The sequence below is a fragment of the Echiichthys vipera genome, assembly GCF_963691815.1.
Source record: "Echiichthys vipera genome assembly, chromosome: 2".
In the NCBI taxonomy this organism is placed as follows: domain Eukaryota; kingdom Metazoa; phylum Chordata; class Actinopteri; order Perciformes; family Trachinidae; genus Echiichthys; species Echiichthys vipera.
This window is the reverse complement of record NC_139827.1, coordinates 17,999,943-18,017,605: the sequence shown is the minus strand read 5'-3', so window position 1 is coordinate 18,017,605 and position 17,663 is coordinate 17,999,943. Positions and strand designations below refer to the sequence as shown.

The 17,663-nt window shown below is 40.7% G+C and overlaps 1 protein-coding gene across 2 annotated transcripts; it reads left to right on the top strand.

Moving 5' to 3' along the window:
* Positions 1–1,537: 1,537 nt before the first annotated feature.
* Positions 1,538–13,155, top strand: crmp1 (collapsin response mediator protein 1; the record flags this gene model as incomplete). Of its 2 annotated transcripts, none has more annotated exons than XM_083923568.1 (14): positions 1,538–1,888; positions 3,661–3,749; positions 3,957–4,141; positions 4,252–4,416; positions 4,917–4,978; positions 5,102–5,182; positions 6,543–6,611; positions 6,703–6,823; positions 7,041–7,197; positions 8,739–8,880; positions 8,975–9,145; positions 11,520–11,699; positions 12,716–12,881; positions 13,064–13,155. In XM_083923568.1, the coding sequence occupies 14 exons, from the start codon at positions 1,538–1,540 to the stop codon at positions 13,153–13,155; spliced, it is 2,031 nt and encodes a 676-aa protein (XP_083779694.1). The 2 variants fall into 2 exon arrangements, with proteins under 2 accessions (XP_083779694.1, XP_083779695.1); XM_083923569.1 differs by lacking the exon at positions 1,538–1,888 and adding an exon at positions 2,628–2,675.
* Positions 13,156–17,663: the final 4,508 nt, after the last annotated feature.

Below are 17,663 nucleotides of genomic sequence, written 5' to 3'. Positions count from 1 at the left end.
GTTCTTATAATATACTTACACTTTATAATAAGGATACACTGGATTACTTCACTATTAAGAATGGTAATTCATCATGAAGCAGTTTTTTTAATATTTTTATCTGTTTCTCATTGCTCTTCTTTGCAAGCACCTTAAATAACGAACTTATTATCAATATTATTATTATTATTATTATTATTATTATTTTAAAATCATTATTATTATTATGTGTTTAGTTTTTCCTTTACTGTATATATGTGTGTATTTTGATTTGTATGTGTCAAAGCACTTTGTAAACTGCTGTTTTTAAAGGTGCTATACAAATAAAGCTATTATTATAGACGTCCGACCGCCAATTTGATTAGACAGCTTGATAGTTCAGAGACAAAGGGTACTACTGTTCTTCAAATGCATCGGTAGTGAAGTGCCCTTTCTACTGGATTTCATTACATTTGATCATAACACATACATCACACAAACATGGTGACATGACTTCTTAATAGCGAGCAATCTACATAGTGTCGTGCGTTATGTAGTCTATTACTTCTTGCACCTTTATCATAATGAATAATCATAACATGCATTCCAATAGGCTACATGTGTTGTGCGGATGCTTCATGTTCGGTGCATCGTTCCCTCTGGGAGCTGTCCACCGGCGTGTGGTGCATGCCAGCTTCTCTTTCTCTCACTCTCTTTTTCCCTTTCCCAGATTTCCTCATGGGCCGCGGTGACATGGACAGTCTGTTGCAGCCTAGAACAAGACTGTCACATCAGCAAACATCCCATAAGCATACAGGTCACTGGTCTCGGCCCAATGGAGATAAAAACACCTGCTGGAGCCTGTGAGTCTTATTCCTGCAGGCCACACTTATCACTTATTCAAGGCTAGTGTCTTGCAAGTTGCAAAAGATCTGACCCCCCCCCCCCCACCACCACCACCACACACACACACACACACACACACACACACATACACACACACACACACATACACACACACACACACACACACACACACACACACACACACACACACACACACACACACACACACACACACACACACACCCCACCCCTTCCCTAACCTAACTCTGGAAGCACATAGACCATGTAACAATCTGGCTCTCCCTCCAGATGTGGGTTAAAGAATGACACACATGCTGGTTTAATCCGCTGATGGTGTGACCAACTCACGCACAGCCCCCACATAAAGGAAAGAGAGTGGGGTGATATGGTTCCTGTTCCTTTTATTGGTCTGCATGTCTGCACGTGTGGTCTCTCTTGCATAGCAAATGTTTCACTTTAAAACTAGTTCAGACACTCCACCACTCCCTAAACTGGATCACTGCATCATTTCACTGTTTTATAGCCTAGGCCCTATGTGTGTTCGTGTGCATGCGCGCATAGGTAGCTCGCAGAGATATTTTTCACACTTCACAGCATCAGTGCGCGCTTAGGAGGCGGGGCTGTCCGTGACCTGGTTAGACGTTAGACAAGCGAGGCTACTGTCTCAGTCGTTTCAGATACGGCGGAGTCTCCGTCTGTCTTGGAAGCCGCGATGTCTGACTGTAGAAGGCAGTGGAATCGGGAGGATGAGCTACCGGTCTACCTGGCGGGGCCGATCACCACCGGGCCGAACCAAAGAAAAACCTACGGGATGTTCAGCTCCGTGGAGGGGGCGTTTGAAAGCAAGACAATAGACTTCGATAACTACGCGGTGGGGAGGAAAGGGAGCCGCACCCCGAGAAGCGGGAGCCGGGAGAGGGTCTTGGACGCTGGTGACCCCATCGGCAAGACATCCAGCGAAGGCCGGGAGGGGTTACTAACCAATTCTCCCGGGGAGACAGAAGATGCGTACCCGGGTGTTGAGATCAGAAACCCATCGAGGAATGAAAGCCCAAATGGGGAGGTAGGACTAAGGATTTTGTTCTTTGGATTTTGGGTTGTAATTCTGATGTTTTGCCATGTATGAGCATGCTTCAAGATATATATGATTTAGGCTATAAGCAGTAACAAAAACGCGAGAGCTACAGGACTATTGAAATAAAAACAATGACTATTGCTTCTAACAACTGCAAGTCATTTATTTTTAGTATGCACAAGGATCGCCTTATTAATTTATTTAACAACTCCTCAGGGAGTTATTCTGAGAAAAATGCAAGTCTGCATAAATCATGAAGTTTTGTGCTGCATTGCAGTTTGGCCATTTTGGTTAACGTCTACATAACTCCCCCAAAACTCTCCAAAAAGATGCAAATGCGCGTCGACACAGTGAAGCTAATCTCAGTCTGTGGTGCTGAACTGGACAGCGCCAGACAACAACCCTCGCTGTATTGTTGTTGCGCTTTCACGTGAGCTGTTTGTCTGAGCGCGTGTAGAGGGGGTGTGAGGAATTTGCTACATAGTCGTTCTCTCTTTCTCTGTGCCGTGAACGCCACCGGGCAGAAGCTCGATTTCCGCGCGCACGCACAGGTTTTCGGTGCGCGCTTACGGCGGCGGATTCGTCGCGGTCCTTCTCTCACCCACGGAAACAAAAAACCAACACACATCGGGGGAAGACAACGGAGCGCAGAGCGCAGCGCAGGGTGCCTGAGTCATCCCAATCCGCTTCCAAATTGACTGCCCGTGGGCAGAGCGAAGGAGAGAGCATGTCTGGGACCGGTTACCAGGGGAAGAACAGCATCCCCCATCTGACGGTAAGACCCGGCCTGTCAGCGGCGTTGGCCGTAGAAGCTCTCTGCTTGTATGCAAATCCCTGCTGCCAATGTCGGCAGAGAAGGGATTAAATTCTTAGTGGGGCGGCAAAGAGCAGAAGGCCCTTCCACAGTTTCTCTTGAGTGAAACTGCAAAACCGAGAAGACAGACAGGTGACAATGTGTGTCAAATCGGGGCACGTATTGGCACTCAGGGTTGGACAGTGTCGTGTAATCTCGCCGCCTGTCACAGAAATACACTCAGTTAACGTGACGATCTTACCAGGACTCAGGAAACAGTGGCTTGCATTAGAAGACACAAAGAGTGAGACTGGCTTTTTTCAGCTATATTAAAACATACATTCTACCCTTCATCTTTCCAGAGTTATTTTCAAATACCACCAAATGAATGCAAAGGCAGCATGCAGTTGATATAACTAGGCATTACATTTCAGAAAATAACACATCTGAGTGAAATTACATTCCTTCTTTTGTAAGCATCCCTTAAAAATGCTGAGAATTCAGCAGGGCTGTCTGCTGGATCATGGGTTATCACTAGTTACCATGGAAACATAACATATCTTCTTTAAGCTGTTGCCATGATGCGGGCACCCTCTGTGGTGGTAGAGGATGGGGAGGCATGGCGGTCTGAGAAAGAAACGTGCTTGCTCAACACTGTGCTTTGATTGTATTTATAATCCTAAAATTAATACAAATAAAATAAAGAAACAGCACTGATATTAGCTTTTGTAAGACTTCATTCATGCACAGCACTTGTGTGGCTTTGCGTTTCTTCCCACCCCTCATGCCATATTATTGCTATAAAGATTACATAACATATTGCGCAATATATCAAAATGTCAGGATTGAATTCAACCTCCCCCCCTCTTTCTCTCTCTCTCTCTCTCTCTCTCTCTCTCTCTCTCTCTCTCTCTCTCTCTCTCTCTCTCTCTCTCTCTCTCTCTCGCTATGTACTTCTTCCCTGCAGACTGAAAGGGTGTTGATCAAAGGAGGACGGGTGGTCAATGACGACCAGTCTCTCTATGCAGATGTCTATATTGAGGATGGGCTCATTAAGTGCGTATATAAGGAGCTAATTACATTTTATTAGGAAATACTTTGCAGTCAATAATGATTTCAACTTCCTTATCAACTTTTTCATTCTCCACAATTCCTTTTCATCCACACCCATATGTTTTCCTGCCCTCCACTTTTCCTGTTTTATTTTTATTTTTTGCCTCTCTTTCATCCACCCCTGTGTCTTATGTATCTGATCCTTGGCAGGCAGGTGGGGGAGAATCTGGTTGTACCGGGGGGTGTCAAGGTGATCGAGGCCAACGGTCGCATGGTGATACCAGGGGGGATAGATGCCAACACCTGTCTGATGAAGCGTTACCTGGGCACACAGCCTGCAGATGATTTCCTTCAGGGCACCAAGGCCGCACTCGCCGGGGGCACCACCATGATCAGTGCGTGTGGATGCCTACATACACAAATACTATAATCACATAATCATTTAAGTGTTGAACAATATTAGTTGCTCTTTTCATCTTAACCTTTGACCCATCCCACCTTTCAGTTGACCACGTGACCCCCGAGCCAGGGGAGAGTCTGCTGGAGGCGTTTGAGTACTGGCAGGGGAATGCAGATAAGAAAGCATGTTGCGACTACTCCCTGCACGTAGACATCCCCCAGTGGAATGAAATTGTTAAAGATGAGTTGGAGCTGCTGGTGCAAGAGAAAGGTACATGCATTTTTAGTTACTCCATTGGGTTTCACAGTTGCGGTCATTGCTGTAATTCTGTTTCCTGTTCATTCCTATTTAGGAACCATTTCACAAAAAACAATAGTGACAGATTTAGAAACAATTTGGCCAAGTGCTGAATCCTCTTATAGGAAAGACACAGTGGTAATCCACTGTTCTCTATGGTGCTGTCTTGGTGGTAGTGTATAAATTCTGCTTGTAATCTGTTTTAAGTAAAAAATCACTTTTCTTTGGGGGACAGCTACAAAATAAGGCAGTAACTGAGCCAAGACAGCTGCTTGTGTCTAATTTTTGGAGGAAAATAAAATTGAGAGTTAGAGCTCTGATGCCTTATATGTCAGATGAGGTTATGGATCAGATTCTGTATTTTGCCACTTTTATCTCAACTTTACGTGTTGCATTTCATAACACATTATTTTGGCTACACTCACACAATTTGTCTTTGTAATCCTTGCATTTATCGGTTTCGCTGTTGTCAGGGATCAACTCCTTTCAAGTTTACATGGCTTATAAAGACATGTACCAGATGTCAGACACTCAGGTATGTTTCATAATGACTACTACTACACAAATTACTAATTTCTCATGTAAATATATGACTTACTGCCCTTTTGCTTTCACTATTATTAATTTCCCTTGTAATATGGACTCATCCCTCCCTCAGCTGTATGAGGCGTTCTCCTTCCTGAAACAGCTGGGTGCTGTGGTGTTAGTTCATGCTGAAAATGGAGACCTGATTGCTCAGGTAGGTGGTACCAGGCAACCAATCTATAGCCTGTTTTCCGATCCTAACCAAGTTTTTCATTCCTAACCCGAACAGTCACCTTTTGTTGACTAAAACATGTTTTTTTGGCGTTGTTGCATGTCTTTTCACTTCCGGTTGGGTAAGGTCCTGCGGTCTGTCAGCATGTTTTATTCATACAAATTTCTGTACATAACTCTACATAGGATTTGCTATGAACTTGTTCATAAGAACACGTCGCAGGTACATAACCTCCTTTAGTATGAAACAATTACGTTTTAAAATGCATAAACGCAAGCCTAGCGTCCACACTACCCCGGCGACTCTGCACAACTAAAACTGAGATGTTGCAGGTTTGGTCCCTCATTGGGTCTGTCCATGCATAGACATATGTCATGGACATAGAAATAAAGAAAGGTCTGCTGTCTTAGTTAACTAGACCTAGTTACTGTACATTACATACCTTTTCTGCCCAACAGCCTACTGGTATGTTACTTTCACTAACAATCCCACCTCATCATTGATTCAAGCAAATAAATCTTGTGTCTTTCTTTTCACCACTGCTGTTCTTCCTCCTTAGTATTTTATGTATCTGCTTTATTATCTGCTTCCTGTTACACTGGAACGCATATGGCCAGTGTATGGTCATGTGATGTGCGTCTTTTCAGGTATCATATGTGATGGACAGAATTTATTTCTGATATGGAGCTAAAGCACTCAAGTGGACGGAGATACACACTACTATGTTTTCATTTTGAAACAGTGTTATATAATGCAAATGTAGTAGTGTGGATGTAGTGGAAATCAACCCATGCCTTTTGTAAATTATCACAACAGTACTGTCAGTGTTATTACTCTCCACAGCAGTTTACTGGGGTGATGAATTAACTAAAAAGAGATATGGCTCAACTAAATCATGACCAATCTTCTACCTTTATAGCCTTTTGAACGCTCCACTGCAGTTTTGAGATATTCTCCTTACATAACCCCCCAGCTCTCATAGAGATAGTGAGGATTAATGCTGCTGCTGAGTATGGCAGGTTCAGAGGCCACCATTGCTGTTGACTGTTAAATGAATGATGATGATGTAATGGTGATTAAGATGGTGAGAGTGAAGGTGCTGATAATGCTGACAGCAGTGATGAAAAGTGGTAGTCATGGTCATGGAGATGATGGTCCTGATTACGGGGACAATTAAGGCGAAAACCATGATGTATGTGAAGATGAATGAGGGTAATAAAAGATAATGAGAGTGCTGATGAATATTAATGGTAAACTTGTTAACTTAACTGTAATGGAAATAGGAAGATCCTGACAGTTATTGTAGTGGAAATTATAATAAGTGATTTCATGTGTGTTTCAGGAACAGAGAAAAATCCTTGAAATGGGAATCACCGGACCTGAAGGCCATCCTCTGAGTCGTCCTGAAGAGGTGATATGAATTGGTGATTTTCAATTATCCATCCCACCATTCATACATCCATCCATAGGTTTTATGGTTTCTTTACTACCTTTCCATGCAGCTAGAGACTGAGGCGGTGTTCCGCGCTATCACTCTTGGTAACCGTGTGAACTGTCCTGTCTACATCACCAAGGTGATGAGCAAAAGTGCAGCCGAAACTATCGCCCAGGCCCGTAGAAAAGGTCAGCCTCTTTTTCTTTTCACCCCTAAAAGTGTCAACTATTTCATGTGTCTAATTCTATTTTAATGACTCTCCAAGTATTTATGGACATATTCTTAGACTTTGCTTTATTATCATTCAATAAATACACATATATATGAATACATAATATACATCAGTGCACATATTAGACGAAATGTCTTCTTATCCTGAGCTGCACTGTCCAATGATCTTTCCAGGTTCTGTCGTGTTTGGGGAGCCAATCACAGCTAGCCTGGTCACTGATGGCTCTCACTACTGGAGCAAGAACTGGGCCAAAGCGGCTGCTTATGTGACCTCCCCACCTTTGAGTCCTGACCCCACAACCCCAGACCATCTCAACACACTGCTGGCTTGGTACGTCTTAAATCATTTCCAGCAATGAACTACCATGATGCAAACTAAGTAAATGCAGCAAAGTCTTCCTTTAACGCAACACCCTTGTGTTTTACAGTATGTGGCCAGTAATGTTCTGAGGAGCCTAACTGAATATGTAGCCTACAGTATATTTCATGAACACTGTGACTTGTTAAAATATTTCAGAGGGAAGTCAGATTAAGTGTTTAATTTAGCTTTAACCTCCGCAGAAAGTTAAATAAAAAACATCTAGATGACACCAAAGGAGACATCTATAAGGATCTGTCACCATTTACATTTTTAGATAGTTTGGTATTCATACCACAACCAGCTACTAGCGTAATGCAGTCCTGCTTCAGTGCTTCAGTGAAAAAGAAAAAAACAGATGGAGAGAAGGTGAAGATGTATGTGTAAGAAGAAGAGATGCGTAAAGAAGTTGGTCGGGGAGACTTAATAATGGATAAAGGATTGCATAATCACTTGAAAGCCACTTCAACTGCAGTTATACTCTTAACATACATTTCGACATGTATTTGTGTATAAAGTACAAAAGTACACGCATTCTATTATAAGTGCGTGAAGGCAAAATACGTTGAAATTCAGTTGTGAATCACACGTATCATAGAGAGGGATAAAGTAACCAAAACCACCTCAGTTCTCACTTCACACACACATACACAATGCACAGAAGATCCTGTTGTACTACACTTTTGACTGTCCCTGATTCCATAAATAGCACAGGAACTAGAATCCTTCATCATCTGTTGCCTTGGCTACCAACTGCCTTCCTCCTCCTCCTCCTCCTCCTCCTCCTCCTCCTCCTCCTCCTCCCTGCCCCTCCACCCTTTATCTGCAACACTAGCTTCTCTAGGCGGGGCAATGCTGTCACACCGGTGGTGTGATACTGCTGTTGTCTTTGAGATTCTGCTGAAGTGACAGGGTGTATTTTTAGGTTATTGTTTTGAAGACATGGATAAAAGAACAACACTTTTCCTCGCAGGCCCATTATTTCCATAAAAAGCATTACAGCTCACTACCATGAAGTCATCACTGTAATTAACAAATGACTAACAGGCCTCAGGTGAGAAATTTTCCTAATCATTGCTATTTCAATTCAGCCTCTTGTACATGAAGGGGTAAAGGTAGTATATATGTTGTTGGCTTTTTTAGATAATGCAGCGTATCTTTGTGATGTGGTCCAGTAGAAGCTTAAGGGACTCTTACTGCAGTTGTGTTGCATCATTCTTACTGGTTCAGGTTGTTGGTTTTATCTGCCCCAGGCCACTACATGTCTTGTACTTTAACTCACATGCCCAATGAGGACACCTGATGGCTAAAAGTAGAAATGTCTGTCTTGATGTTCTTCATGATTGCATTCATTTGAATATTGCTTTGAACTTTCTGTCTGATCACAAGTATTGAGCTGCATAATTCAAGGCATTTCAAAATTCTGCAGTTAAAAATACAATATTTAACAGGTTAATCACTGCAGGGTGCAGGGTGTATGAATCATTTCATAGTATTTTGTTGCCTTGATACAGTGGGGACCTCCAGGTGGTGGGTAGCGCTCACTGCGCGTACAGCACTTCCCAGAAAGCAATCGGTAGAGATGACTTCACCCTGATCCCAGAGGGAACCAATGGAGTGGAGGAGAGAATGGGTTTTGTCTGGGACAAGGCTGTGGTGAGCAATGATGAGATGTGTGTGTGTGTGTGTTTGTGTAAATGTGCCAGCAAGTTTTTCCATCACTCTTAACATCCACTTGTCTGTCTCTAAGGCTATGGGGAAAATGGATGAAAACCAGTTTGTGGCAGTCACATCTACCAACGCTGCTAAAATCTTCAACATGTACCCTCGTAAAGGCCGGATAGCGGTGGGCTCTGACGCTGACATTGTCATCTGGGACCCTGACAGCATCAAAACCATCACTGCCAAACTCCAGCAGTCGGTAAGAGAAAAAGAAAACAGGAGGATGAATAAATTGTTGAATAGAATACAGATGTTCTGTGATCTTCAAACACTGTGTCAGTTGAGGGAGCAGAAGCACATAAGGGACAGGGGGCAAAGAAAAACTGTTTTAAGTTGGAATATAATATTCATTAATTCAAGAGGCTCAGTGGTAAGAGACAACGCCCCATATACAGAGGCTGAAAGTCCCCGCCGCAGTGGCCCAGGTTCGACTCCCACCTGCAGCCCTTTGCTGCATATCGTCCCATCTCTCTCCCCCCTGTTTCCTGTCAATCTTGAGCTTTCTTAGGAAATAAAGGCATGGAAAGGCCAAAAAATAACTTATTGAATAACTTTGAGTGTGACACTACTGTGCTGGGAACTCTTCACTCCTGTGCATATTCCGGAAAGAGAATACGATTTAAAAAAAACAACCTTTAGCCACTAGACGAGTACACACAGGTCAACACGCTCACTCTGTAAGGGCCCAAAAATCTAAAACATAGCTGTCCCATATACAGTCTGACCCAATAACGGGCTTGATGCTTGACTAAATATTTACTTAAATCAGATTATATTCAACAACTTGAATATGCATACTCTTTTGGGAATTTATAACATAACTTAAAAAAAATAAGAAATTTGAACGATTGAACAGACAGTTTCACTGGAACAACTGTTGTGGAAATAGATTCTTCAATAAAGATCAACAAACAGGATCAGCTTTTTCTCCGTGGTTTATTTTGCCAAAGCATTTTCCTCCTTGGTTGGGTGACGTCTTTAGACAAAACAAAAACATGCCTTAGACATTACAATTCTGAACATTCTGAACCTCTCTCATCACAAGGTCTCTAACACAGGGTACAGATGCACAAATATGCCAATATATCATCATGAGTTAGTTATTTGCATTATCCATTAAGAAGGTGAGACAGAGGAGACACTGAACTGTGTCTGACCTGACAAAACTATGATTATGAATAACAAATATCCAAAATTCCCACAACACAACTTAGTGCATTAACATATTCTAACGGGCACCCTGCATCCAATCAGAATCGAGCATTCACTCAGACCATGTTCTAATTCTCTCTTAATGGTAACCTCACCGCAACCGTACATGTTGGCATAGATGTGATCGTATCAGAATAACACCATACATGCATTACATTAGATTAAAAACAACTGGGATGCCGGGACACAAACTTTCTCAAATTACAGATAAACACTACACTAAAATGCATTTCTGAACTTTATGCGAGAAATAGGCAAAACAGTAACAGCCTATCGAGTCATTGTTGTTCAGCGCTGCATAGTTGAATCTGAGTTTTGTGAGCCTAACAAACTGAGGCGAATGGGCATGCAGACTGGACGTTGATGCTGTCAGTAATCGTCTTAACCCTGTCCCACAAGAGATAAGCGGTTGTGATTGGTCCGCACAGGGCCAGGATGGCCGCAAAAATGTCTATATAGGAAAGGGTCCAGACCTTTCTGCTAGAGTATTTGGTTTCCAGGCTAAAGGTATATACTGCAGTGTTTAAAGAAAGCTGGAAATCATAAAAAAACATTTTCTTATCTTTGTAAAGTGGTATCTAGCCATGTGGATGGTTCTTGAATTTGTTTTGACAATGACATTGATATTTCTATAATAGAAAGTAGTTTCATTGAAAGCTCTGCAGCGAGGACTGTGTTTTACCAGGACACTGTGTTTTAATCATTTGATCACCAAGAGCAAAATTCAATTCACTCCCTTTGTTGGGTTGGCAGAAATCTGAAATCTCAGTGACGAAATATAGATAGATAGAAAATCTAGATATACTGAATAAAACCAGAGCTATCTGTGTGGCCAGATGCCCCAAGTGCTAAATAAGAAAGTTATTTTTAATGCAATTCAGGTCAACCACCATTTGGATTTCAAGACAAAATGATTTATTTAAACTCAGCAGAACAGCCTCGGAGGTGAAAATTTGCCACAAAGCAGTGGCGATATTAAACAGTTGTTAATGTATTCAGTCTGCTCTGCCACTCTCAAAGGACTTAATCCAGACTGGTGCCGGCTTTAGGTTATAATCCCCCTTCACCCCTCACCCATTCTGTGCTACCATCCCTCTACCCATCCCCCTGTATTCACACAGTCGCCCCTCCTATATGCCCGGAGCCTCTCACTTATTCATCCCCCATCTTCTCAACTGCTGCATTTTACTGCATGTTTTGAGCCTTCTGATACTTATTGCAATAACACAGGGGGCCGAGACATTGTTGGGTATTAGCTGTGAATGGTGGGAGAAATTGAAAGAACTCACCCTTGTTCATCTGCTTAAATCCCTCTTTCCACATTTTTTGTCTTGTATGATTGTATCTCCATCTTCACACAGGCTTCTGAATACAACATCTTTGAGGGTCTGGAGTGCCGTGGAGGTCCAGCTCTGGTGTTGAGTCAAGGTCGGGTGGTTTATGAGGAAGGCAAGCTGCAGGTCCAGCAGGGCACCGGTCGATTTATTCCCCGCAAGCACTTCCCTGACTATGCTTACCAGCGTGTCAAATTCAGGAACCAGGTACTGTACACAAAGAAATATTTAAATTAAAATATTAGATGGGCAACCAACATCCAGTTCTTTATATGGTGAAGTTTCACGATTGCCTTAAATATACTTATAACAATACATTGAAACACTGACAAATAACTCAGTTTAATGGGATTTGATATATTGGCAACATTCTAATATAATTATAAAAACACACCATATAATACTTTGTCAGGCACTGAATGATAAAGTAGATCTTAAAAGTCTGTTTAAGATGGCAACAGGGATTTATTGTCATACATTAAATAATATTAGAAGATAGGAACTAACATACTAGAAAACTGATTCATATCAATCACTTACATTCTTTCAGGAAGCAAACAAAATAAATTACAATGTGCACATTGTTGTGCATTGTTACGGCAGGAAAACTGAGGCACAGGCTTTACCATGTTATTGCCCCAACCATGGTACTAAAATAGTAGTGCTGTCTGTGGTGCTGAAGTAGCAGACAGGTTTGTAATTGCAAGTTTCGCCCTTCTGTCATCTTTGTTTTGGATCCATAACATCCTCTCTCTATAATATATCACATATCACTGATATGCTCCCACAACATAAGCCTTCTAGATCACTAAGATCCTCTGAGGCCAATCTGTTAGTGGTTCGCAGAGTAAACTCAAATCAAGGGAAAGCATCTTTCAGTCATTATGCAACAAACAGCTGGAATAAACTTCCTGAAGATGTAAGACTTTCACCCACTCTGACCACTTTTAAAACTAAACTGAAAACTTTTATGTTCACCTTAGCTTTCTGCTAAATCTTCGCACTTTTAACGTCCGCGCTGTTTTGATTATTGTCTATGTTTTTATTCTCTTTGTCTTTCTGTAATGCATTTGAATTCATGACATGTTGTGCTGTGAAGCACTTTGAGTCTGCCTTGTGTATGAAAAGTGCTATACAAATAAAGCTGCCTTGCCTTGCCTTGCCTTGCCTATAAGAGGGTGAACGAAGCTTTGTGTTTGCGTCTCTATGTGTTTTCTATCCAGGTGAAGAGCGAGCAGGGCGTTACTCGTGGGTTGTACGATGGGCCTGTGTATGATGTCGTTCCTACCCCCAAATATATTACTCCTTCTCCATCAGCCAAAACATCACCCACCTCTCACCAACCACCACCAATACGCAATCTTCACCAGTCCAACTTCAGCCTATCAGGTAACAGAAATAATATATTTTATATTAGTTTTAAAATACAATCCAGTGATTTCTTTGAAACTTTTAATGTTGAGCATTATATCTAGTTTCATTATAACATTGTAATTATACTGAACAGGTACTGAATCAAATAGATTTCTAATATTAAAGTTAATAATATTCTAATTGTGTTCATTTCTCAGGGGCGCAGTTTGATGACAACATCCCTCGTCGGTCTGGCCACCGTATTGTAGCACCCCCCGGTGGTCGCTCCAACATCAGCAGCCTTGGTTAAACACTCAACTGTGTGTGTCTGTGTGTGTGTGTGTGTGTGTGTGTGTGTGTGTATGTCTGTGTGTATGACTGAGGGTATGAGCACACTGGCATGAATGAATACCTTTTAATTTTGCGGTGACATGCATTTTTTTAGACCATAATGCTTTTTTTATCAGTGTGCCTTGAGTCCGTGGCCACAGAGAAGAAGCACATTAATACTTCCAGTAAAAGAGAAGCATGATTTACAATCAACCAATCAGAAATATGAAAAACTCCCAGGCTCATGATCGGGGCACTCTCTCTCTCTCTATCACACACACACACAAACACACACACACACACACACACACACACACACACACACACACACACACACACACACACACACACACACACACACACACACACACACACACACACACACACACACACACACACACGCAGATCCGGTGTCGGACTCAATTGGGACCCAGTTTATGTTAAAATGTTGTGGTCTCCTTTCCCGTGAGAATGAAATCCTCCTTAATCTGTTTTATTCTGTGGGTCTGTTCAGATAGGGTGCTCCTTTCTGCCCATCTGGTGGAGAACTGAAGAAATAACAGATTTCTCCGGCCAACATCTTGGCAATATTTGTTTCAATGTGGCCCGAGTGGATCAGTTATACATATTGCATGGACATGTCTTAGATGTTGCACCACTTGTGGTTTATTGTTGCAATGTAGGAACACTTCAAAATTGAATCAAGGCACATTTATATTCAGCAGCAAAAACACATTCTTGTACTGGTAAATGTATGATTTGAACAAATAATGACATTCACACATTCCAGTTAGAGCCTCCTGTTACTTGGTTCAAAACACATGCACTAATTTTATCATTACTGTGAACTTCAATAAAAACAATGCAGCTTCCTCTCCACCGTATATATATATTTATATATATACTGTATATATATATATACAAATGTGTTAATACCCTCCTCTAAAGTGTGAAAGTAGATGAGCAGTTGAAATAAATACAAAAATAGCTGCACACCGCAAAAGTCATTTATAGATGGCTGTACCTACATATTAGAGTTTCACTGTAAAGAATTCATGATGTGTGTATAAGCCAGAAATAGATCTTTGTTGTAATGGCATCCCCAACTCGCTGCTGTAAAAGGGCTTCAGCTCCCACCCCCACTCAGCAAAACTTAATTGACAATCTTTTTCAGCTGTTTTTAATTTTATTTGATTTATTCTGGTACATGAAGTGTTTCTATGCCACTCTGTTTTGTTGCTGTTGTCTGGTGTCTCCAATGGAACCACTAATGATCAATAAAGACTTGACTGTTGTCTAAAATCATGGTAAAACAAACATTCCTGAGAGTTAAATACCAACTAACCATGAATGTTTTTATGTGTGTCACAGGTTTGTCTGAAGTTGATTTCAATTCTTTCAGGTTGAATTTGTAAGTGCTTCAGTCAGGGTAATATGAGTTCAACAGACTGCCCCTAACACACACACACACACACACACACACACACACACACACATACACACACACACACACACACACACACACACACACAAACACACACACACACACACACACACACGCACACGCACACGCACACACACACACACAAACACACACGCACACCACACAAACAGAAAATGTGTCAAATCAGATCCCATCTAGACATAAATTAAGACATATACGAAGTCTGCTTGGAACAATAATGTGTGTGTTATATTTTTCCCCCACAATCATCCTTATTAAAATCCTTAAAAGGGCATTTACATCTTCTAACCCCTTTTCTATGTAAAACCGGCCTCAGATTCCTTCCAAACTAGTTGTGATGTCACAAATCATACTTGTGGGCCCACCCCTTAGAACTGGATTTTTAATGAGCATAGGGAATCTTTCCACTTTTAGAAGATAAATGTGAACACAACCTTATCGTGTCAAGCTCTGCACATACATCATTCTGCACGATAAAGCTCATACTTCCAAACGGGAGGAACAAAAAGAAAGATATATTTTAAGTAGAGGGGGACGTTTGAATACTAAATGGACAAAGTCATGTTTCTTATTAATCCACAGAGAGTGCCTGGCAACCATGATTAGCATTTGATTTGTCATCAAGAATAAACTCTTATTTGACAAGGACAAGTGTGTTGAAACATTGAAACGTTTTTGACGACAGTAAGGATAAAGGTTTGCACCCTATCAGAAAAAGAAATACCCTCACACATTAGAGGGAGAGAAAATGAAGAGCTTATAGTTGTAATGGAAAGAGAAAGATATCATTTACTTTACCTGGAAAAGAAAGGAGCACACAAATGACTAAAATCAGAAGCCTTTTACCACATAATTACACTGTGTATGAAATTAGCATTTTTCATGGGGATTGAATGTAGGCTGTAATGACATTAAAAGCTTTGAGGCAATGAATTTGGTTCTGTGTGGGAAGATGGAAAGGAAAAATGGTAAAAGAAAAGGGAGGACGGATACATTGTCATAGAATACATGGAAGGGTAATTAAGCTGATAACTATGATCTTCAAACACTATCAGTGGAGGGAGCAGAAGCACATAAAGGAGGCAGGAGAAAGGGTTTCATGGCTGTAACGACACTATAAAAGCTTTGTGGCAATAAATTTAATTCTATCTCTGTTTATAATCACATTTCAGAAATTTGTTCTGACAAATTAATTGAAAAAACAGCTAAAGCATATTCCTTGTTTCTATTTTTTTATTGTTTTTTTGTTTTCCTCCTTCTTCAATTGCTTTACTTACTTTTACTTACTACTTTACTTTTATTTTGCTATCAGTTTTATTCATTTTTTATTTTTTTACTTTACCTATATACTTATGTTTTATGTTTATGTTTATGTTTTGTTCCTTTTTTGGTTGCTTGGTTGGTTATTGTGACTGTGTCTGACATGGGTTGTTGGGAGGGATGGCGGGATTCGTGTTGATTTTTTTTTGTTTTTGTCTCTGTTCTTTTTCACTTTAACTGAACTGAAAGCAAACCCCTGAATGACATCACTACTTAATGTGCAATAAGTTCTTAATTTATTATAATGTGCAATAATATCCATGAGCACTTTTGTCCCATTTTACCTGCATGCATTGACAATGAGTGTATGGAAGCGAGTGAATGGAAGCATTTATTAATTTATTTCTCTTTTATATTTGAGCCCAATCATTGAGTGCATCTGAATTTTTGTTGTGCACAATGACAATAAAGTATCTAATCTAACCTAAATCTAATATGTTATGTTATAGAAAATTGTGTATATGGAAATGACGACAGTGTGTATTATTAGATGTGCAATTTCTATTACGCATTTAAAGCTTGATACATTAAAAATTGTTTCCAGTTTCTAGTATTATCCCAAGGGGCAGTGCAGGGTCTTGCCTGATAACAATTCAACAACTTTATCATTCTACATAATCATTCAAAAAATATAAAGACCACTTTCAGTGTACTTACAGTGAAATATAATATCATTTAAAATCAAGTCATGTGTAGCAGATAGGGGTATTCTGTACACATGGCAACATCTTTAAAAACATGCTCTATTGCAAAGCAAAGTAGTTATAGCATAATTTGGCATTCCTGCAGTTATGTGATCTTCCTAGTGAAACCTCTTACACTCTACAAGATTTTATTTACTAGCTATAATTTCTAACATACATATAGTATATGTGAAAAGAGTGCTTTCTGGCTTCCACTCCAGATGAACTGATTCCAGACAACCTCACCTTCACAGAGACCAACAGAGACCTACATTCTGCTGCTGCCATCTGCTCTGGGAGCAAACCAAAGGAATGCAATATTGAGCTTGTGAGACTGCAATTATGCAGTTTTTTCATTTTCTGTAGCAGGTCATAAAATGGGAAAGTGGAAAACAGAGTCTGTGTGTGTTAAGGGTATATAAAAGACTGAACAGATGCCATAACAATCCAGAGACTTCCCATCCCTCGAAAAGAACGTGCTGATGTTTGGGAATAACAGAGGGTCGACTGCATCCAGGCAAATTACAGAGACAGCTGTGATGTTCTTCTACCACTGAAGGTCCCTCAGGTCCCTGCTGTGCCTATTGGAGTTACACCCAGCTTCTATGCAATAAACAAAAACATGCTATATTTCTCTACTGAATGCAGATATATTGTGAATTAGAGCCTTAAAAAAACCAATAAAGTCCTTGTCCTGTTTGATTTAATTTTGACATGATGATTATTTCATCAACTCTCTTTACCTGGATCCTTTTAAAAACATTTTTTTTACGGCAGACTATGAACCAAATCAATATTACTATGAAGAACCTCACGCCCGATGTCAGCTGGGATCGGCTCCAGCACCCCCCGTGGTGTCCTTGTTCAGCTTAATTAAAAGGTCAAGTCAAGTTTATTTATATGGCACATTTCATACTACAGGCATAGACTCAATTTACTTCAAAATTAAAAGTAAAAATCGTAAATGACCAAAACAGACAATAAAAACATATTGCATATAATCAAAGCATATCATCACAG